General features: G+C 38.9%; 2 protein-coding genes across 6 annotated transcripts in view; one reads left to right on the top strand and one right to left on the bottom strand.

The window, feature by feature from the left end:
* The window catches only part of mllt1a (MLLT1 super elongation complex subunit a), a 99,143-nt gene extending 94,539 nt beyond the window's left edge, over nt 1-4,604 (top strand). Inside the window, exon 12 of the mRNA XM_048559977.2 lies at nt 666-4,604. Coding sequence (XP_048415934.1) covers nt 666-794 — 129 coding nt within the window. The 3' untranslated portion in view covers nt 795-4,604. The remainder of the gene's footprint in view (nt 1-665) is intronic.
* Nucleotides 4,487-22,489, bottom strand: part of acsbg2 (acyl-CoA synthetase bubblegum family member 2) — a 50,887-nt gene continuing 32,884 nt past the window's right edge. For all 5 annotated transcript variants that reach the window (XM_048559660.2, XM_048559664.2, XM_048559661.2 and 2 more), the window contains 8 exons: nt 21,696-21,845; nt 18,828-19,004; nt 16,504-16,685; nt 15,047-15,280; nt 13,736-13,953; nt 11,346-11,485; nt 7,857-8,103; nt 4,487-7,505 (listed from right to left, as the gene is read on the bottom strand). In XM_048559660.2, coding sequence (XP_048415617.1) covers nt 7,387-7,505; nt 7,857-8,103; nt 11,346-11,485; nt 13,736-13,953; nt 15,047-15,280; nt 16,504-16,685; nt 18,828-19,004; nt 21,696-21,845 — 1,467 coding nt within the window. In that variant the 3' untranslated portion in view covers nt 4,487-7,386. The remainder of the gene's footprint in view (nt 7,506-7,856; nt 8,104-11,345; nt 11,486-13,735; nt 13,954-15,046; nt 15,281-16,503; nt 16,686-18,827; nt 19,005-21,695; nt 21,846-22,489) is intronic.

Here is a 22,489-nt window from a genome sequence, read left to right as displayed (position 1 = left end):
TATTCAAGTTCATTGAATATAGTTTTACTGTCTGCCCTGGTGAACTTTGAATCCTTGTCCCTCAAAGATTAGAGTGGGTTTCAGGATTAGTAGTTTAATGACATTACTGTAACGCTACTTTCATTTCTCATTATCTGTAAAGTTGCTAAAATGTCCCAAAGTCACGAAAAGGACAATATAACTCAGGTTATTTCTAATAGAGAAAAGCAAATTGGTTCGTGCTGAAGTTAAGCTTTTACATGGTCCTGCATTTCTCATCAATTCCTCTAAAGTTGTCAGCTTATTGCACAGTAAATAGAATTTTTTTTAAATTAATGATTTTGAATAGATGGAAGTTTAGTAGCTGTTACTGAAACTGTGGGGAATAAATTTTGCTCATGAAAAATACATTGTTTAAATATTCAAGTGTGTGGTACTGAAGCATTTATCCAATTGAAGTTGTGCGTTAATTTGTTTCACGATCAACCAATATTACTATTCTTTGCACAGAACGAAATAATCTCTTTGTAGTTAATCATTACTATCAACACGAAATACTGTGCTGTATTTTTACTGTACTATCAATTGTTTACCTTTTCTATCAAAATTGACTTGGGTAAGACTCTTAAAGATTTGATGCAAATTTCTGAGCTTGGTTTCAAGTGGTCTCTGTTTTCCTTCTACAGATTGTAAATCTGATTGAAGAAACAGGACATTTCAATGTTACAAACACAACTTTTGACTTTGACCTTTTCTCACTGGATGAAACCACCGTCCGTAAGCTACAGAGTTACTTAGAAGCTACAGCCACATGACAAGACTTGGGCTTTCAATGCAGACTGTAGTATTTTTAAATAAAAACTAAGACGTTGGACTTCAATCCCTGTATGATGGAAGGTACAACCTAAGGGATGAGCGACAGTGTACTGGATATTGAAAACTTTGTTTCAAAACTGAGGCTCAACTTAAAACCGGAGCTGCATGGGATTAAGAAAGTCATTGTCAAAGCATAAATTTTATCGCCATTTATCAATTCCCGAAAGGATAGCTATTCTACTAGGTCAGGAGAAGAAAGAAAGGAAGAATAGTGAGTGACTTTCTACTCCAAGAGGTGTTCACCTCTACATGCTACCAGAGGAACAAGAAAGAAATGTTTTTAAAGAAACATTTGATGAGACTTTTGTTTTAGTTTTTAGTGAATGTTAAATTTTACCCGAAGACAATAGAATTAATGTATATATTCTGCAAGAACAAATGAGCTACATCCCTGATGTGAACCGAAGAATTCTGTGGTTTCTAATAAAATGCCAAATGATACAGTTTTGCTGTGGAAATAAAATTCTGTAAAGTGCTAGACACATTACTGAACTTGGTTTCACTAATGTAGTCTCTGAATCCAGTACAGATCTATTGCATTGTATATTATCTAAAGAATATATATTTTTGAACCCATTGAGTACTGACTATCCTTTCCCACTTCCGTAATATGTACACATTTTAAACACATTTATTTTAACCAATATCTAATTAAGCATTTTTTTTTAAACTTGCTACATAGAAGGACACCAAAATTCAAAGAATTTTACAACACAAGAGACCACTTATCCCTGCCCCTTCTGGACCTAGCCTCCAAAGACATTTCTTGCATCTGCTGTTAAACCATATCATCTTTTTTTTCTTTTAGGTTGCAGGTCTATTTCTCTGCCACAGTTTCTTAATTCTTATTTGCCTAACTTTTGTCGTCAAGCTGATGTGGAATCTTATTGTTGTATTTTGCTGATCCATAAATACTCCATCTGCATTTTGTTTCACAACAATTTTCCCCCAAAGAACTGTTAACGATACATTTAATTTTGCAGACACCAAGTTAGACCAAATGGTAAATGAGTCATAGTAGAATATTGCAAAGACATATTAATAAAAGTGCAAACTCAGAGTTCAATGTTTGAATCAAAAACAAAGTTCCTGGAAAAGCTGAGCAGGTCTGGCAGCATCTCTGAAGGAATTAACAGTTAACATTTCGGGTCCAGTGACCCTTCGTCAGAAATAATGGTGGCTGGGAAAATGTCAATTTATATGCAGAAAATAGGGAGGTGGGTGTGGTAGGGAATAAACGATAGGATAGAGCCCAAAGAGAGAGAAAGACATTTGGACAGACAAAGGAGTTGCTAATGATCAGGCTGGGAGGGTGAGTAGTTGTTAATGGGGACTGTTACTGACTAACCACAGAGGGTGTGTAATGGCAGACTGTGTGGTAACAAGGCCTGGTGTGTGGGGTGGGAGCCTGGGACATGGGAAAGTTTAGGCCCTAAAATTATTGAGCTCAATATTGAGTCCTGAGGGCTCTAGGGTCACCAAGTAGAAAATGAGGTGTTGTTCTTCCAGCTTGCATTGGGCTTCGCTGGAACACTGCAGCAAGCCAGAGACAGAGATATTGGCCAGGGAGCAGGGTGGTGCCATTCAATGTCTGAATGTTGGCCATCGTCCACTTTGAACCTAAGAATTCTCTAAATGTTGTGAATCCACGAATGATAGATATAAAAGAATCCCAATATCAAAATGCTTAAAAGCTAAGGGGCATAGTATAAAAAAATTATTATTCAATAGGCCAATGCGATAAGGATTGCAACAGAAGGGAGTGAAAGTTGCACTGATAGAGTCAAATCAGCTGTGATTGACCCCATCTGAAGTACTGGATTCAGTTCTTGACATTGTATCTTAGGACCGCTACGTTGCCAGGCAGGGTCTGTGACAGTGTGCTATTAGCATTGTTCAGCTTGTTGATGAGATCAACGTGTGGCCTGATCTGGAAGGTGAATTTGGACCAGGTTGCAGAGTGGCTAGAAAAGGCCAAGATGAATTTTAAATTTGAACTTTTCTCTGGTATTTCTAGGCCTGAAGTTGTGCCTGTATATTTACTGGAGAGTGGTTATCAGCTTCCAGTTGACCACCTTTCCTCATCTAGATCACCTCCTGGCGCAACAGTTTTTCACTTGTTTTTCTTCTTTTCAACCACATGCAATAGCACTTCACTAGCTATTTTGCACCATAATTAGCACACAGTTTGATAAAATTTGTAGTTCATCTTTCCAATTGCCAAAGTAGTGCCATTTTAAAAAAATTGAAACCCAAAAGCTTTCTAGCACCAATCATTACTTGTGTTCCAATACAAAAGAGGACTATCATATATCATGTAGCATGGTCCTAAATATTCTAACAGTAATGGTTGGAAAAACTTCCAACAGTGGAATTGCATTGTCAGAGATAGGTTCCATGGTCTTGTTTCAAATCATAGCAGTTGATAAAAGTTGCTGCAGAATTTCTGGTGCTGGACTGGGCATGTTGCATTTACATAGGGGTTTCAATTCTTGTCAGCAATGTTTTTAAATTCTAATCCAAAGTTTTACACAATGGAACCATTAGGATAACCTCTCCAGGAAAGTCATACCTTTATACCCGAAAAAGGACGTTAGCGCATCTTACACCATTCAGCATCTACTGTTAGCCCCTTTGAAGCCTGAGTAAATACCACATTACCCAAATCAGAGAGGGTGCAGTGAGAATGAAGAATCATTTGGGCTTTGGATGACCATGTGTTTGAGGGGTGGATTGATTATAGGGAAGGTGATGTCAGCGGGGAGAGTAGCACAATAAGGTTACTGCCAATTTTTTAAAAATTTAGACTGACACAAGAGACATGGAAATTCCAGGCCATTATTCCAGTGGACTGGATGGATGTGAGGACACTGGGCTGAAGGTTGTGTCCCATACTGAAATCATCAGATTTTCTCTCGTATTGAAGCTGAGTCCTCTCTTGGGATCTGGTAAGATATGTAAGCACTGGGTCCATTCGAGTGTTGGATCAAAGGACGTTTTTCTGTTGGGATTATTGAAATTATATTGGAAACTTGTACAATCTGTTGTTACATGGACTGAGACTAGTAGATACTATTTCCCTGTGTACTATATGGTTCAGTTTTGTTGCTTGTAAATAATGATTTGGTTGTCTAATACCCAAGTATTGCTAAAAATAAAGACATTTTATTTAAGCATTTTATCTGCCCTGCCTGCAAGATGATAATCTTTTAACAAAATGTCTTTTTTTCAGCAATGAAAAAAACTTGAACTTTATCTTCTGTTAGTAAGTACTTGTTAACCGATTATTGCTATAAAGCAGTGCAGCTAGACCAAAATGTGGGGTAACAATTTTTATCCTTAACTGATCTGACTGTTACCATGTTTTAAGTGAAGAGGTGTTCACAGATTTTTTTTTTCATTACAATTGCTACTGCTTAAAACAAATGTAGCACTCTGCCTTTTCTGTTTTTGAGTTTACCTGGTCATGGTCACTGCTGGTCTAATCTAAAAAGTAATCAGTCACGTTATCATACGAATGGGTCTTCTGTTTTTCTGTTCATCAAATCACTGAAAATCTAACAAATGTAAAATGATCTTTTTTTAAAAACTCCAGTAGTAGGACCCTTTGACATATCATCCTTCTGAAAGATTACTGGTTTCACAACTTTATTTGCATCACAATGCTATGAAGTACGCAATTGTTCAACATTGCATATTACATGTTCATGCAAAATTTACAGACTGCAGCAATAGAATAAAACATTACAGTATCCATATTTACACTGAATACAGTCTGGGTGTTATCATTCGTGGTAAAATAGCAGTAATTACACTTTAAGAATTTTTAACGTGATTGGTTGCAAATGTATTAAGATGTTGGGGAACAACTGGTAACAAGATCAATGAAGTATTCTTACAAATAATAATGTAGGAGAAATGTTAATTGGGCAATGTTTACAAGCTTCAGTTGACATGGCCATATTGCATACTGCATGAGAATTGTGTTCAGCTTATAAACTGGCATCTTGCATACAATGGATGTGGTACATTACTATTGAGAAATAATGCTTTCCTATTTATTTTCCCAATTGCTGAGAAAACCAAATCAAAATTGTTCATTTCATAGTAAGAAAAACATAACACTTTACATAGAACAATTGCTAGTAAAACCACTGTATAGATCATTCATAGACTATTAAGGTGCCAGTTTTACCATGTTTTATAGTGTAATCAAGTTACTGCCGAAATGCTATTCCCTGCAGCCAAGGAATCTTGGGATGGCTAGTGGGTTGCTTTTTCTCTGGTTAATACCATTCCCCTTCACAAGTTGGCATTATTTCTGAAAAGTTCAAAACTGGTTTAATTCATACTTACAAAATTATAAGTGTTGCAAATAAACATGTACCATAATTAAGGTTTTGAAAATTTAGCCCCAGCATTTCATTTTTAGGCACTTTTCACACGTGGTATTCTAGAAATTACATCCTAGGAGTCCTTTGCAATCCAATGCATTTATGTCTGATCTTAGCTGTTCAACTGAAGCTACCAACTGCAACCTAATTTATATGCCCTTGTTAGCAATCTATCCCAGCATACCCCTGGCCAGTCTCCCACTATCTCCCTTTTAGTATGTCACGGGAATTAAATATTGCTCAGTACATCACAGGCTTTGACCACAATCTTTCAAACACTCATGGATATGGATATTAAAGTACTGGAGAATGGTAACATTGAGAAAGAGGAAAAAGAATAAATCACTAACTATAAAACACATAAGATTGGATAAAGCTTGTGGAAATCAAACTTTATCCAAAGTTAAAATGGTAAAAAGACATGGATTGAGTCAAGGGTAAACAACATTGCTTGTAGCAGAAAAAAGTATGGAGCACTTATAAATAAAAGCAGAAATTAAGGTGTACGGTCTTTGAGATAGTTTAGCTCAGTTGACTGGACAACTGGTCTGTGGTGCAAAGAGCTGCCAGAGAGATTACCAGGAAGGATTCTACTTCGCAACTTCTCCCTTCACCTGAGATATGGTGATCCTGGATTAAGTCAGTATGAGTTGTCTCTCTCTCTGAAGGGAGTGCAGTCCTATAGGATGGCAGGACAATGGCAACCGTACTCGAGATAATGTATCAGCATTATAAAAAACAAAAACTTGTGCTGGTTGGAGAAGTGAAACAAGTTGAGCAGTGACATTTCTGATGCTCAGCAAGGATGGTTGTGGGTGGTGATGTATACATGATCTGAACCTAGGTGTAGAGGATATAAAATGTGCATGCAGTGTTTAATAACAAAAGTGACAGTGAGCAATTTCAGGAGGCTGAAGATAAATTGGGCAGAATGACTTAGTGTAAAAGTTGAGGTGGAGAAATACAAGTTTAATTGAATGTCCAAAGAGATCGAGATACCTATAACTAAAAATCCCTGGTTTTGGTTTCAAAATTACAAAAGCAGAAGAAATGGAAAAATATGTAAATCTTTGGCAGCCTTCTTTCAAAGTAAATGAAAAAAGGTTTCAGATGTGAGCAGAACCAGACGGTACCGTGGCCCTTACTGCTGTAGAATCACTTAACATTTCTATTCTAATGGTTGGTCAAAAAGGGCATAAAGCATTAAATTTCAACTGATTTTAAAAAGACCAAAAAATAAAATCTATTATACAGGGTATGATTATGTCAGAGAACAGTCAAGCAGAACCACGGCGAAAGGAGAATCCAGTAGGGGGATGAATAGCTGAGAAAGAAAAGATCAGATTCTTTCAGATAGCTAGCATACACTCCTGTGCTTTAAAGTCTATGATGCTACAAAATTTAAAGCATTGCCACATTATATTATGACTTTTCCATTTGTAAAAACAAAACTTTTGTTTTATTTGGCTGGTCCAAAGGGGGCTGTACAATTCTTCTACAAAAATGTACATTTGAAACAAAAAAAATATATTTCATGACAAATTGACTTTAAGAACAATAAATAGCCATAACAGAAAAATAGTATGACATGTTTAAATAATGTTTGGGGATGCTGTACAAAAATTAAAGAAATGGAAATCTTGGAATAATAATCTCTACACACATGGTTTCATTAAACCATAAAATATGATCACTTCTTTGGAGACTGTAATCATGTATAGCAGAATATCTGCCATTTGTCACAGATTTTGTAAACATTTTATTCTGCATCCAAGCGACATCACTCTAAACAGAATTGTTGCTGCTGGCCTTCATGTTTACTACATTTCAGCATAATTCCACTTTAGGAAGTCAATTACCAAAAGTTGGTTTAATCACCTATTTGTGCATACATTTAAGTATGGAAAAATAAGCTTTCAAACTAGCACATATGCAATGCTGGCACAATGCCTGCACTAAGCATTTTATAAATAAAAAGCACTTGTTCTCACATGATTTGTTCTAACAATTGTGAAACATGAACATTTATTTCAGACATATGTAGAAATGCAAAAGTTGATGTTAACATTGCAAAACTAAAAATTATAGACAATGTACAAATCCAGCTGGTGAATCATTGCTGTAGTAACAATGAAGTTTATTTTGCTGTAAGTGGATTATCTGGAGTGATTGGAGTTACTGCATCCTTGTACAAATCATCAATTTGGTCACTGTACATCTTCAACACAACAGGCCTTTTCAGTTTCATTGTTGGACCTGTGATTAACAGAGGGCAATACACCAAAAATGAGATTTATAACAAAACACTGCAATACAAAATTATATTTTGTAAAGTTAAAAAATTTAGCTTGTTTTGTTTTGAGTGCCATGCTCCCAATTTCTAAAGGAGCAGTGTACTTCTGGCTTGCCACTTTCCTGAGATAGGAATCTTGATGCATATGTAATAACATATGAGGGAAAAACCACTACTATTACATAATAAAATATATTAGACACCAGCTTGATTAGCCACTTGTTCACTGTATGTTTTGACTTGTCCTGCTTTGGAATGATAAAATTGGTCTACAACTTGTGCAATTATATCCAAGCTTTATTTTTATTCCTCACCTAGTTCTCCTCCTGAAATGGAGAAGTCCTTTTCTAAAAGAAGCCACTTCTGAATTCGCTGTGCATTAGACGTAGCCTTTTCATTCACATGGTTAATGCATTCTTGTATGGCACCGTATATAGAAACATCTTTGCTGGCTATGATTTCTGATGCCTTTGTGGCTTTGCTGCCCAGCCTTTGGCAGAACTGAATTGCTGCTTCTGACAGATCATCCTGTGGCTCACCAGTATCGCTGTTTAGATTGCACTGGAATGAAGTTTAAAAAAAAACATTACTGTGCATTCTCGTAACATTAGCTCAAGAAAGGCACTTGAATAAGAGGAGGATGATGGAAGCATTTCAAAGTTTCCCTGAAGGTTTTTCGAAAGAAAGAAACATAGATATAAACATCCAGCAGACCCTGGTTCAGAAGCGAAGACTTGGAGAAAAGGAACCAGAGAAAGGAAGGCCAGCAACCTATGGGCCAAGGATTAATTTCACCTCCTGGAAACATCATATGTGTGGTGGAGATGCAGCTGTCGGATTTGGCTCATCAGCCACACAAGGACATAGAACCCATGATCAGTGACATGGAATTTCCGATGTGGACAATCATATTTCTTATTGAATGATTGCTGATGACAATGGACAAACATAAAACAGTCAGCATGGCTTTGTTAAGGGGAGATCAATTTTGGATTTTTTTTAAAAAGGTGACTGTGTGTAGAAGAGGGCAATGCCTTTGGTACAGTCTAATTAGACTTCAAGGTTTTTGTTAAGGTCCCACTTGGGAGTCTGATAGCTAAGAACCCATGGGATCCAAGAAAATTTGGCAAATTCAATCCACAATTCGCTGAGTGATCAGAGGTTGATGGTGAGCTTTTCCAACAATTTCTGTTTGAGTTTCTGATTTAAAGCATTCACACTTCTTTCGGTTTTTAGCTTAGGTAGAAACATAGAACAATACAGCACAGAACAGGCCCTTCAGCCCTCGAATGTTGTGCTGACCTGTGAAATTATCTAAGTCCCTCCCCCTACATTATCCCATCATTATCCATATGCTTATCCAAGAACTGTTTAAATGCCCCTAATGTGGCTGAGTTAACTAGTTTCGGATCCAACTTGATAGGATTTACGGGGACAGCATGTGTGGTACACAACAGCCTAGAATTTTTTTTTTACATAATGCATGGATAACTTGAAAAAATTCTTATTAAATATATTCAACCAAAAACCTCAAGACCTGTTGAATCAGTTTATCTGGTCGAACTGTAGTCAGGAATGAGAATCAACTGCATAAATAACTCAAAGGGGAGTTTTAGAATCGTGACACATATATTGAAGAATAAAGGCAGTCTTCAAGATACATCTTTTGTATTTTAGTTCTTCTCCACACATCGTTAAGTCAAGAAAATAACAAGACTTTCTTGGAGACGTTATATTCAGAACAGAGGTAAAATTTAGCAATGCTCAGTGACAACTGCTTTATCGTGCTACTTTGATCATGTAGACACACTCATTAAAGGCAATATGGAATGGAGAGTATTTGTTTTGTGACTTGTGGGTTTTATTTTGCAGAATTGGAGGCTATAATCCACATTTATCAAGTGCAGATTGAAATTCAGCAGGTCTAGTCGTATCTGTGAACATAGAAACAGTCAACATTGCATCTGAAATGACTTCGTCAGACTGAGGTTCAGAATAGATTTGAGGGGGATAAAATGTTTTCACGCAAAGGGTCGAGTGGGGGGAGCATTTGGAACTCATTGCCTGAAAGGTTGGTAGAGATAAGAACCCTCACAACATTGTGAAGTATTTTGATGAATACTTAAAAAGCCCTTAGCATTCAAGGTTACAGCTAAATGGTGGAAAATGGGATTCGAGTAGATAGGTGCCTGCTGACTGGAAATGGAGTGAAAGGCCTCTTTCTGTTCAGCAGAGCACTATGACTCTATATTTAAGGTTGATGACTTAAGCTTAATCATAGAAGTAGATTTTAAGAAGCAACTTCAAGGAAATAGAGATGGAGATGTTGAGGAAGAGAATTTCAGAATTTGGCTCTAACACCTGAATGCCCTGTGGTAATTGCTTTGACTTGTGTGACCAGTAATGTAACTTGGACAAGATCATATAAAATAATGTCCAACGGCAAACAAAATTAGGTAATTATGAACTTCTGAATGGAAATTCATTCTTTCCATGATTTCCTCAAGATGATCAGTAATCGAATATGGAGACTACAGGGCCAACATGTTCCAATAAAGGAAAAAGGGTGGGACCATCAAATTCTGTGAAATCCAAACATTGGGAGATATACAGCATTAGTTTAAAGAGAAAAAAACAGCAGGGGCTGATATGGGTATAAATATCAGGGAGAAAGTCTGTAATTCAATTAAATATATTAACATAGATGGAGAAGAGATTTTGAGTGGTCAGACAGCAAAATTTTCAATTCATCTCTGACCACACAGTGGTGCCAAAGGTCAGCTGTTGCAGTATTATTATTCGAGTAGGGGGAAGGGATACACCAGGAAACTACAATATCAGTCGAACCTCTGTTGGGGAAAACTATTGGAAGCGATGCTGAGGGACAGAATTAATCTGCGTTTGGAGAGGCAGGGATTAATCAAGAACAGTCAGCATGGCTTTGTTAAGGGGAGATCAATTCGATTGGATTTTTTTTAAAAAGGTGACTGTGTGTAGAAGAGGGCAATGCCTTTGGTACAGTCTAATTAGACTTCAAGGTTTTTGTTAAGGTCCCACTTGGGAGTCTGATAGCTAAGAACCCATGGGATCCAAGAAAATTTGGCAAATTCAATCCACAATTCGCTGAGTGATCAGAGGTTGATGGTGAGCTTTTCCAACAATTTCTGTTTGAGTTTCTGATTTAAAGCATTCACACTTCTTTCGGTTTTTAGCTTAGGTAGAAACATAGAACAATACAGCACAGAACAGGCCCTTCAGCCCTCGAATGTTGTGCTGACCTGTGAAATTATCTAAGTCCCTCCCCCTACATTATCCCATCATTATCCATATGCTTATCCAAGAACTGTTTAAATGCCCCTAATGTGGCTGAGTTAACTAGTTTCGGATCCAACTTGATAGGATTTACGGGGACAGCATGTGTGGTACACAACAGCCTAGAATTTTTTTTTTACATAATGCATGGATAACTGCCACCTCAAAGATATCAAGTGGACTTGATGAAAATGAATGAAGAATTTCTTTAGAGTCAGATCATAGAAAACAAAATCTACTTATTCAGAAGGAATATTTATATAATGAATAGTTAAGATAAATGTTTCAATTGAAATTGGAAGATGAACTGGCAAATTGAAATGAGATAAATTTGAAGGGCTCACTTCAGTTTGCATCTTAAAACAATTTAAACAATGAAATATAATCCTGGCCTCTACACATTTCCTTCATTCTCACTGTATACCTTCCACATTAAATGGCTTACTGAATGCAATTACACAGCTGTGGCTATTATAAATTAAATGAAATACCTTTAGTGTTAATAACATCGATAGGAATTTGCGTTTGTCTCCTATCAGCATGACATTGCTGATGATTGGTAAACGTTCCTTTACAGCATCTTCGATGGGAATTGGTGGTATGTTTTCCCCACCAGCAGTAATGATCAACTCTGGATGATAGGAAATTTTAAAAATGGAAAAATTAGCAACAATGAATTCCACAATGATGATGAAGCATCTGTACGTATGGCAACTTGCATAACCTCTGGAATTGGCAAAGCATTGTGTAGGCAATTGAATAGATTTTTGGAAGGGCAATCACTGCACCAAACGCAGTAAAGAATCCTGAGTCAATTTGTGACACAGGATTTCATCAGTTTCTTCCAAGGTACACTGCACTGAACAAGCAGGGCGCAGGTGTCAGAAACGGAACAGGTCACAGTACACTGCTGAAATCAAGTCATCTTATTTTTCTTTTACACAAATTAACTGCAGCTGGATCCAGTGGTTGAAGATGCAGGAAAATCTTACTGTGCATTAGTGCTCAGAGGCTTGATGATGTACAAGGTTAACCGATGAGTCAGGTACAGTATATCTTGCTGTTCAGGATCAGGAAACCTGGTGTTACAGACGGTCAGCAGATCTCCTTGCAGAATCTGCCCCATTGCTCCTGTTCATTTTGATCGATAATCCCGTCACCCTCACAGATGATTACAGGAAGGAACGGAAGAGTGTGCGAAAACCCGACAAGCAGACCGACTGACCAGACAACAGTACTCGGGTCTGTTTTTTTAATCTCAAAAGTATAACCTGCGGTACTTCCAATGGCATTCTGGTCTGTCAGTCCCTTGGGTTTATTGGCTCAGATGATATGTAGCCTGTTAGCACTCAACCACTGAATGCAGAAACTTGATTTAGTACTGAACACCTATCTTTTTAAGGAGATGTCTGGAATCTGTACCCAATGGTTGTACTTAGTCTGATTCTCTTTAAAAAAAATTCCTTGCTCAAGTCAGATCTCAAACAATTCAACCTAACAACCCCCTGAATCCTGAGGATGCATTTGTAAAGTGAAAGGAAATGCTCAGTAATAATTTTAAAAACATTAAATGTGTGAAGTGATTCCTCACCAGATTTCTGCAGGTAACTGTCTTGGACCCAGATTAGAGGAGAGTACTTTGCATGCATTCTGTGTTTCCAATCACTCTCACATTAACAGTGAGCCTTCATGCACCAGAGTACCCTACCTAATCCCCTCTAAGCCACACCCTAAAATTCACCTCTTGGATCCAACTATTAGTCTTCAATCCTATTAGTAAATATCCAAATATATTATAGCTAGGGTTGCCAGGGTTAGACGGTTTGAGCTAAAGGGACAGGCTGAATAGGCTGGCGCTATCTTCCCTGGAGCGTCACAGGAAACAGGTAACCTTTAGAGGTTTATAAAATTGAGAAGGATGGGTAGGGTGAACAGGCAAGGTCTTTTGCCTGGGGCGGGTGAGTCAAAAACTAGAGGGCATAGGTTCAAGGTGAGAGGGAAGAGTTTTAAAACGGGCAGCTTTGTCCATGCAGAGGATGGTCTGTGTATGGAATGAGCTGCAGAGGAAGTGGAGGAGGCTGGTACAATTACATTTGATGAGTATATAAATAAGAAGGGTTTAGAAGGATCTGGGGAAATGGGATTGGCTTTGCTTGGGATACTGGGTGGGCAGGGACGAGTTGGACTGAAGAGTCTATTTCCAAGCTGTACGGCTCTACAACTATGAATTTATTTTGTAACGCTGGTGTGAAACATCTTGATACACTTATTAAAAAGATGCTATGTAATTGCCAGTGGTTGCTGGCAGGTCATTTAAGTAAGTGCGACCCCAGAATGTGGAGCAGCTCTCTCTGATCTCCCTGCATGATCACCATACATCTGCTGGCCTAAAACGGAGCACAGTGATAGAGTGGCTGTTTTGACTATTGTCATATGATATGGAGAATGGCAGGCTTTCATAAACAGCATCTCAACAGTGATGGTTTACAAATTTTGCTAGAGTCATTATAAAAGGGTTCCAAAAGATGAACATTTTATGTTGGGAGATTAAGAAAATTCAATTGCTAAAGCCAGTCGTTTTCTTGCAAAATAGGTAAAGCCTTTTATCGTTTAACTTTTTGGTTTTAAACATTGGAACTTTTAGTTGTTAATGAAAACAAATCAAAAAGCATTTTGAGTGATCTATTGAGAAAACAATACACAGTCTCACACAGTTGTCAGATGTTGGAATTACGCAGTGGTAGCTTGTATTATAATTGGGAACATAGAAAATTAATACACAATATGACAAGACAAGATAAAACAAAACTGCAAGTAAGATTTTGCAGTCCTAAAATGTGTGTTTTCTTTGGTTTAGGAAGTGGCACATGAAAGTACTTACCTTTAATTCTTCCTGTAATATATAGAAATCCATCCTCATCATGTTTCCCCAGATCACCTGAGTGTAGCCAACCATCCTCATCAACTGCTTCATCCATCTTATCATCCATGTGCAAATAACCCATGAACACATGTCGGCCCCAGAAACAGATCTCGCCACAGCCATCATCGTCAGGATTGAAGATTTTTGTTCTGCAGCCGGTCATCACCTTTCCACAACTAGAAGAAATAAACAGAATAAATGTCAAACCTTCCTTATTTTTGAAAAGTTTAAGGCTGTAATTCCCCTAAGGATGAACTGGTGGCTCATGTATGTTATTTGCTGCACTCCATGTAATGGTGCGCAGACAGCATTGATTTCTTTTCTCTGCAGTCATTTAAATGCAGTTAGTGCTCACTGCATAACTAGCATTAAGGGAAGATATTGGAAACTCCTGAACTAGAATCAGGCCTTCTTAAAACAGCAAAAGTTTGAAACTGGGGATTTTCAGTGGAGGTAGGAGACTGTGAAATGCATTTTATCGTGACCTGTTCCATTTCTGACACCTGCACCCTGCTTGTTCAGTGCAGTGTACCTCGGAAGGGACTGATGAAATCTTGCCTCACAAAATCGACTCAGAATTCTTAAATGGGCTTGGTGCTACTGCACTATAGCAAAGCGTTGTAAAAATGGAGTTCCAATAAAATACAAAGTAATTCAATCTAAAAGGAACAAGGGGTGAAAGGTCTCAGCAGAACTTTCAGGAGACAATTTTACCCCAACGGCTTGTAAGTGCTGCACCCTTGTTTAATGCTCTAACTCTTCCAAATCAGCAACACATCAGATTTCCTGCGGTTCTAATGATCTGCACCTAACAAATCTTTAATTGGATGTATATTATAGGACAAGAAGCTCCCAGGACATCAATGTAGCTTCGTGAAAAAGGCAGGCCTCACACACAGAACACAAAGCCAGTGATCCAGGTCTTCTGCTTCACTTGATCCTGCGCTACTGTTCATCTGTTGACAGCAAGCTGGAGAAGGCTTTCATCCCTTTGAGATTACGTTTTGCGAATGTAGTGAAGGAAATGTTATCTCCAGCACTGTGTATTGGGAGGTACAATTACACTAAAGATCTGTTAGGTTTGTTTTGACTAGAATTCACATGGATCAGTGACACAAAGCAGAATTCTACACCACACAACTGGGAGTGCAGACTCAATGTCTTCCACTGGTTACCACTAATTAAAATCTGGAAAAGAAAATGGCTGTTAAAACACAGATATTGCTCAATTTGGCCATTCTAAATCTAAACCGAAGAGAGTGATCCTACCTTGAAAGTCTGAACGCATCAGGTACGGAAATGGTGTGTGGTCCTGAGCTTTCACTCATTCCATACAACTCGTATACAGGGATGTTGAGACTAAGGAAGAACTCCAGCGTGTCTTTGGTTATTGGAGCTGCTCCTGTGTAACATTTTGTGCAACGAGTCAATCCCAAAGCATTGCGAACCTTTTTGAACACGAGCTCATTAGCCACTCGGAAGTTAAGCGAAACAGCATTATTTCTGAAAAACAGAACATAGGTATTTATTTCCAGCCTTTTTAAAAAATGTAATGGACTTTGTCTCTCAAATCATAAAACAGTACAGTCTATACCATTGATGCACCAAAATACAATGTATCTAATGCATAAGTGAACGTGGTGTTGGGGTATTGTTGCTGGACCATTAGTCCGGACACCTTGTCTAATATTCTGGAGTTATCAGTTCAAATTCCACGATGGCAGCCAGTGGAATTTGAATTCAATTAATAACTCTGGTATTGAAAATGTGAAGTCTCAGTTTCATAGTATTTGTGACTATCATTGACTGTCATAAAAACCCATCTGGTTACATAATATCTTTTAGGAAGGAACTCTGATGTCCTTATATGGTCTGGTCTGTACATGTTTTCAGATAAACAGCAGTGTGGCTGACTCCTCTCGATCCCCCCTGGAATGGCAGAGTAAGCCCGGAAGTTCAAAGCCAATTCAGAATGAGTAACAAATGTTGACCTTGCCAGAGATGCCTCCAACCCACAAAAAAAATTAAAACAAATAGCCCAGAAAATTTTCAAAAATGTATAACAGTTTAGAAGCTATGTATTCTGGACGTAGGTGGTCATCTTTCTGTTTTGCTCCTAAAACCCTTGTAACGGATGGTAAAAAATTAATGCATCTTGTACTTTAATGTTGTGATAAATGTGACAAAGAGGCCGTTTGCCCTCAGTGGGCAGCAGCTATGGTGGAGGCTCCGCTTTGTCTATTCTCTCTGAAGACGAGGCAAGGATCAAACAAAATCTGTTGGTGAAACGTTCAGTTTGTTTTGTACACCTACTCTTTGTGTAGACAGCAATACCTGTCTGTAGCTGTTAATTCAACTGAATTGGGAAACCTGTTTGGGTGAGTGTGGAGCACTGCTTTCAGAGATTTCACACGGCCTTAGTAACAGCCACAGCTGACACTTTATGTTGCACCCAAAGTGCAACATATAATTCACTGACTTGATGGCTAAAACACAAAAACAGGACGAGATCCTGTTCACTGACTTTGTGTCTGATCTATTTGGTGATTGCTTCTTGTGTGTTGACCACAACATACGCAGAAACACATTTCACGAGCACTGTTTTTGACCTTCACTTCAAAAGGTAAAACTGTGTTTGAAGGAAGGTTTTGTCATGACCAAATGAAACAAATGGTTGAATCCAAGCTGGAAGAGAGTGAAAACTAGTCATTAAGTTATATACATACCCACGCATGCGATTTAAATTAGTTTTTAAACCAACATCTTTTGCCCAGGAGGCAACTTTCCTCCTAACAGTCGAGGATTTTGCTCCTACAGTTTTCATTTTCTCTTGCATCTTCTCCCACACACGAGGCACGCCCATAAATGCTGTAGGACGGACCTCCCTCATTGTGGTCACCAAAGAGCCCTGGAATCAAATCATAATTAGAACATAAGCACATTTAATTGTACCTTGGGCAAGTCTTTTAGTAATATTCACTGCAAAATATTCATCAAGAATCATTTAAATCAAGGAAAGGTCAGTCATATGCCCTGTGATTTTAAAAGGAGCTGAATTTTTGAAATCCACACAGTATATACAATAACATTACACAAGTTGGCAAAAAACAAGTTGTCCCTGATATCTTTGGTCTTATGTGTTGCAAATTTTAATTTGTAAAATAGCAACTTCTGTACAAGCAGCCCCTTCTAGGGAATGTTAATCTTCCCAAATTCTTGGTTTAATAGTCTTCTTCACCCTTTTCTAACAAATCCCGTAACAGGGAAGCAGTAAATCCCAACTGAAATCGTTTGTGCCAGAGCACAGAACAGAGCAGATTTTCAACATCAAATTCCAGTCGATATGTCAAATACAGTATGTAAACTGACTACTAACGTATGAAATAATTTGATTTTTAATTGTGAAACTTTGCAGTCAGAGGAAGTGTTTCGAATTTCAAAAGAAACAAATAATTACAGATTAAGATCACTTAGGCTAATCAAAGTTGGTCTGCAATCCATATGAAGTGTAATATTAATCTCACTTGTCCACTATAAAATGCCTTTCGCACTCATTCCTCGTATTAGTTAACTGACTTGCTATTAAGAGCCGACTTTTCCCATGTTTTGGTAAAGCAATCTTTCCAAATGGAATTCATGGCACGCCACCCCCTGCCATGGTCCACGTCGGCATTTCTCACAGGTTTTGCTCTTCAGTTCATTTATTCGGCACCCGGCTTCTTTAATGTTCGTGTAGTGAAGTTATCTGGCAGGAGTGCTGACCAGGATGTTGGGATGTTTGTGCTGCTGAAATATCCACAGCACTTCAAACACTGCATGCCAGAACGTGTCCTTGCCCCGTGGGTACTCCAAACATTACACCCAAGCCCCCAGATTTGAGAGTTGCCATTCCCTTGTGGCCACATGCTCCTGCCACATTGAGGCCTGCGACAGTCACTTGGGATAAATATCCTTCAAAAAGTTTCCCACGTCCTCCTGCACTGAGATCCCACCGTTCCCCCCTCCAATCATGAACTGCGCCTTTCACTATAATTATTTACTCAGTGATCCAGCCTGACTAACACCATCTACAGACATCACCATCCCACGTTCCTGAGGGCTCTATGGACTGGCCCATGATGAAGCCCCCAACCATTAAATGTTCCAACCCCCAGGGCTGAACACGGCCTAGTCCACGGACCACCCCTGTTCCTGGCTTGACAGGGCAGCCCTGACTGAGCTTAGCCCAGTCCCCAAGATGCAATCTTTGCAGCCCCTCAAATGATTGCAATCCCCAGAAAATTCCATCCACTGTTTATGCTGCAATCAAGAAGTCCGGTTTGCACCTTTGACCACATTCAGCCTTACATACCAAGGCATCTGCTCTCTGACTGTCACCTTGTACATTTCCCCCTTGCCACCATTTCCATGGCTCATTATTGGTGGCTTCCTTTTGTGTAGGACCCAACCTCTGGAACTACCAAAAACTCAACCTTCATTCCCTATTTAATGCTGCTGTTAAAAATGTAACCATTGCACCAAGCATTTAGTCACCTCTCTTCAGCTCCTAATGCATGGAAGGTGTGGCCATGCAGCAATGGGAGATGTGCTGCTCCAGGGAGCTAACAGGAACATTGCTATTGCTTAGCCTATCAAGATGCCATGGCAACCTTAAAAGGAACTGCTCAATGCAACATGGAGGTCATCCGCAGAAAACAGAAACAGGAGGGACCAATGCTCCTATTACTTCCTTTCTTTAGCTTGGTGTTAATTCATAACTCATTCTGCTCCTGTTGAGCATCAAGATATTTCCCTTATTAAGACCTGCATGTCATTTTTAACATGTTGTTCAAACTGCACAAATTCGTAGTTGTGGTTCTGGAGATCTACAGGAAATCCTGTGCTGCAAATAGAAACCAGATGCAATATTCTGGCTGCAAGAACACACAAACTGGGTTGTTTCTAACTATGGAGAAAGTAGTCAACGTATAACAGCCCCTCTTCTTAAGATGCAGCATACAAAGTAGTATTTATTTAAAAAATTAATATTTCATGTTGCATTATGTTTTACCTTCAGTGCATCAGGTTGTGCAAAATAAGTGGTGCCTCCAAACATAATGGACAGCCAGATATCGATCATTTGCGCAGCAATATGACTTAGTGGCAGGTAGCTAACAATAGCTTCTTGGCTTTCAGTAGCTGGTCGCAGTTGCACCATATTTCCTGCTGCATAAGCTGTCCAGGTCAGCTGCAGTTATAAAAGAAACATTGTAATGGTCTCATAACCAGAAAATATGACTGACCTAAACATGAGACACTGCTTCCATTATTGCCCCACCTCTCCCCCACCGTAAGATGATCCCGATATAACCCATTTATTAGTCATCCCTATTTATCCTGAGCTGATCACAGTTTTAGATGGCTGTGGTTCTCGTGACCACAATATTCCCTTGGTGGGAAAGCAATACACATTCACCACTTTACGTCAGGTTTCCTGTTGGGTTCTAAAAACAAATGGAGATTCTGCCTTAGTATTTGCAGTTTCAAACTGACAGGACCTCTTCTCTAGTAACTGTTTCCTTCAAGCCTGGAGAAATGGGTACTTCAGGAACACTGCGTACATGCAGTGGCATGTTACTATGGCATACACTTCGAAAATCTTGACTTAGCTCTCTCTTCAAAATTTCTATAGACAATCATAACTGTTAAAGTGTTTTATATTTTAAAGCTTTTGTAACCAACCAGAAAGCAGAATGCTCCAACTGTTCCCATTTAAGTACAACTCTTCAGCAGAGAGAATACAACAACTACAGAGAGGCTATTCTAGTGCAGTGGTAGTTTGCCTACCTCTGGTTCGGGGGGGGGGGCACGGTTTATTACCTTTATTAAAGGTAACGTTGCGATAGTCCTAGTGGACTATACGGCTGCTCTCTCATTAGAGAGACAACTGGTTGTGGTTTAACCTGAGGGTCACCCAGCATCAGGCGAGGGGAAGAGGTTCAGAAGGACAGTCCTTCATGGTAACCGCATCTGGTGCAGGAATTGAACCCATATGTTCCTTTTCATTGCAGACCGACTGTTCAGTTAATTGATCAAACTGACATATCCTCTACTGCCTACGATATCAATACAAAGAATAAGTGGTTAGCTTGATTGGAAATAGCTGCAATATAGGAATACTGGGTCTGTAACTAGAAGACATGAATTTATTCAAAGTCAGTGGAGAGATCAGGATAGTTTTTCCCATATAAAGAAGTAGCAGTATTAAACACATGAATGGAAGAGTTTTTCTACTGGTGATACATTTTACACTGTCCTGTGATTGAAATCGGAAAGGACTGGAGAAATCGTATTGTGTCCATATACCACTTTATGCAATTTTTGGGCAAATCTATAAAAAAAATGGGCAACCAAATATCCTGCTCTCCACAGGAAACAGACTGGTTAAATATGAATATCATGCTTCTGGGCTCGTTGGAGGGTCATGATTACAGTTCAAACGGATGGCGTGTGCATCATGTTTAAGGGCTTAACCCATAATCCTTGAAGGGAACTCCTGTAATGGGGCTTAAGGGCCAAAAGAAAATTTGTTTGGGGTGCAGCAGAAATTTTGAAAAAATTAACTTTAAGTTTTACAATTTTTAAATTTAAAAAAGCATCACTGTAGGGTATTCAAAATAGGTAAGTTTAAATATTTAGAATTTTTGTGGTGGAGTCAGGATTGTGAAAAATTTTGACCCAAAAACTTTGAAGGAACAGTGAAGATCTTTCCATGTTACAATAGTGGGTGATGTGGAGGTAAAGGGAATTCCCATACTTGTGTTTCTATATAAATGCTGTATGTGTACAGCAACATCCAGTTCGGGGCCCTGTGAATGCTACTGCATTAAAAAAATTCCAATGTCACAACAAAGCTCACAACTGATCTAAGATAACACAGTGTGGGGCTGGAGGAACACAGCAGTCCAGGCAGCATCAGAGGAGCAGGAAAGCTGACATTTCGGGTTGGGACCCTTCTTCAGAAGGGTTTGAAGAAGGGTCCCAACCCAAAACATCAGCTTTCCTGCTCCTCTGATGCTGCCTGGCCTGTTGTCTTCCTCCAGCTCCACGCTGTGTTATCCCAGACTCAAGCATCGATAGTTCTTACCGTCTCTTACAACTGATCCGATCAGAGAATGGTGAATACGAAATATATAAAAATGTAGCTATACATATAGCACGTAATTACAAAATTCATATAACAACATTATGCATGTGATTGCAATTCAACATAAAATAAAACAGTTTGAATGTTAAAGCCTTTTTTACCTCGTTCAGATCATTACAACCAATAGAATGAAGTGGAAATAGATAACTCAATCAAGTTGAAGAGAGGTTTGAATGACAGGAAGTCCTAGATTGAGCCTGATGTGGCTTTCAATGGTAGGCAGCCACTGTGATTTCCCTCTAACATCCAGCCTCATTTTCAATGAAGTGGTTTTGGGACAGTGAGTACTGACTGGCCAAAAGCAGTGGGACCACCACAAATGACAGCCTGGCAGCTATTTTATGAAACACAAACACCTTTTAAAATCATGTCCAGAGCACACCATCATCAAGTGGTGTCCTCTCTCTCTTCGCATCAGCGACTCTAATGCCTAACTGCTCATGCAGTGGAAGGATGTACTGAATGGAGCTTCTAAAGGCAGTCAGTTAATCAGGCACTTCCTCAAAAAGAACTTCTTCTGGGTAGATTCCTGACTGTCACATCCTCACATTGGTGGATCAGGGCCCACCAACAAATCTTTAGCCCATGATCTATTTAGGGCTGAATTGAGAACTGAAAATGCTTTTACTGCAAAGGGAGAAAAAGGACTTTCTTTTAAAAAAAAGTGATAAAAAGCTGTGACATTAAATTAAGCACGACCAAGCTGCAACACGTTAACAGGACAACTCTTACATTATCGTGGCTCAGCATGACTCCCTTTGGCGTTCCAGTGGTCCCCGAAGTGTAAATGAGTGTGCAACACTGGTTTGGTTTCTGGGAAGCAATGATCTCATCAAGATGAGCATCTGGCACATCTTTCCCAAGCTGCATGAACTCCGCCCACTATTTCAGGTACAAGAAAGCACATTATCAGAGAAAAATCACTCAAAGCTGAATACAATTCCACTTCTTGAAATACTCTACCCTGGGGGGGTGGGGTGGACAAAAGCCACCCTTGCAACTTTGACAGGCACAATAAACCCCAGTTACTGTACCATGCCTGTCCAGGCATTTTATTTTCCTTTACAGAATGTCTTGCAATATTTTATCTACAGCAGGTCATACATTCAGTCTTATGCTCATTTGTAAAGACTGGGATTCCATGATTTACTTGCAAAACCTTAGGCACCAGTCTACTTTCCACAGATTCCTTAAAATATAGTGACAAGAATACAGCTGTTGCTTTAGCATTCTTGTACGAAACCTGTTTGAACCTTGTGTCTTGTCATCTATCAGTCTCCTGAGACCATTAGTAAGTACCCACTTTCTGAAACTTCTAATTCAATTCTCATTTCTTCCATTCCCGCAGTCACACCCCAATACCCGACAAAGAAATTCAATCTTCTCACTGCTTGTAATCCTTCTGTAAACACCAAAAATAAATAATCTGGTGTCAATGCCACAATGCTTGATATCATGTTACTGTTGGAGAGTTCCAACAGCTTTTTTACATATATTCATAACAAATAAATTTAGGAATTCTTTAT

This window comes from Stegostoma tigrinum, chromosome 30 (genome assembly GCF_030684315.1).
Source record: "Stegostoma tigrinum isolate sSteTig4 chromosome 30, sSteTig4.hap1, whole genome shotgun sequence".
Lineage (NCBI taxonomy): Eukaryota > Metazoa > Chordata > Chondrichthyes > Orectolobiformes > Stegostomatidae > Stegostoma > Stegostoma tigrinum.
The sequence above is the reverse complement of the archived record's forward strand: the minus strand, read 5'-3'. Positions and strand labels throughout refer to the sequence as shown.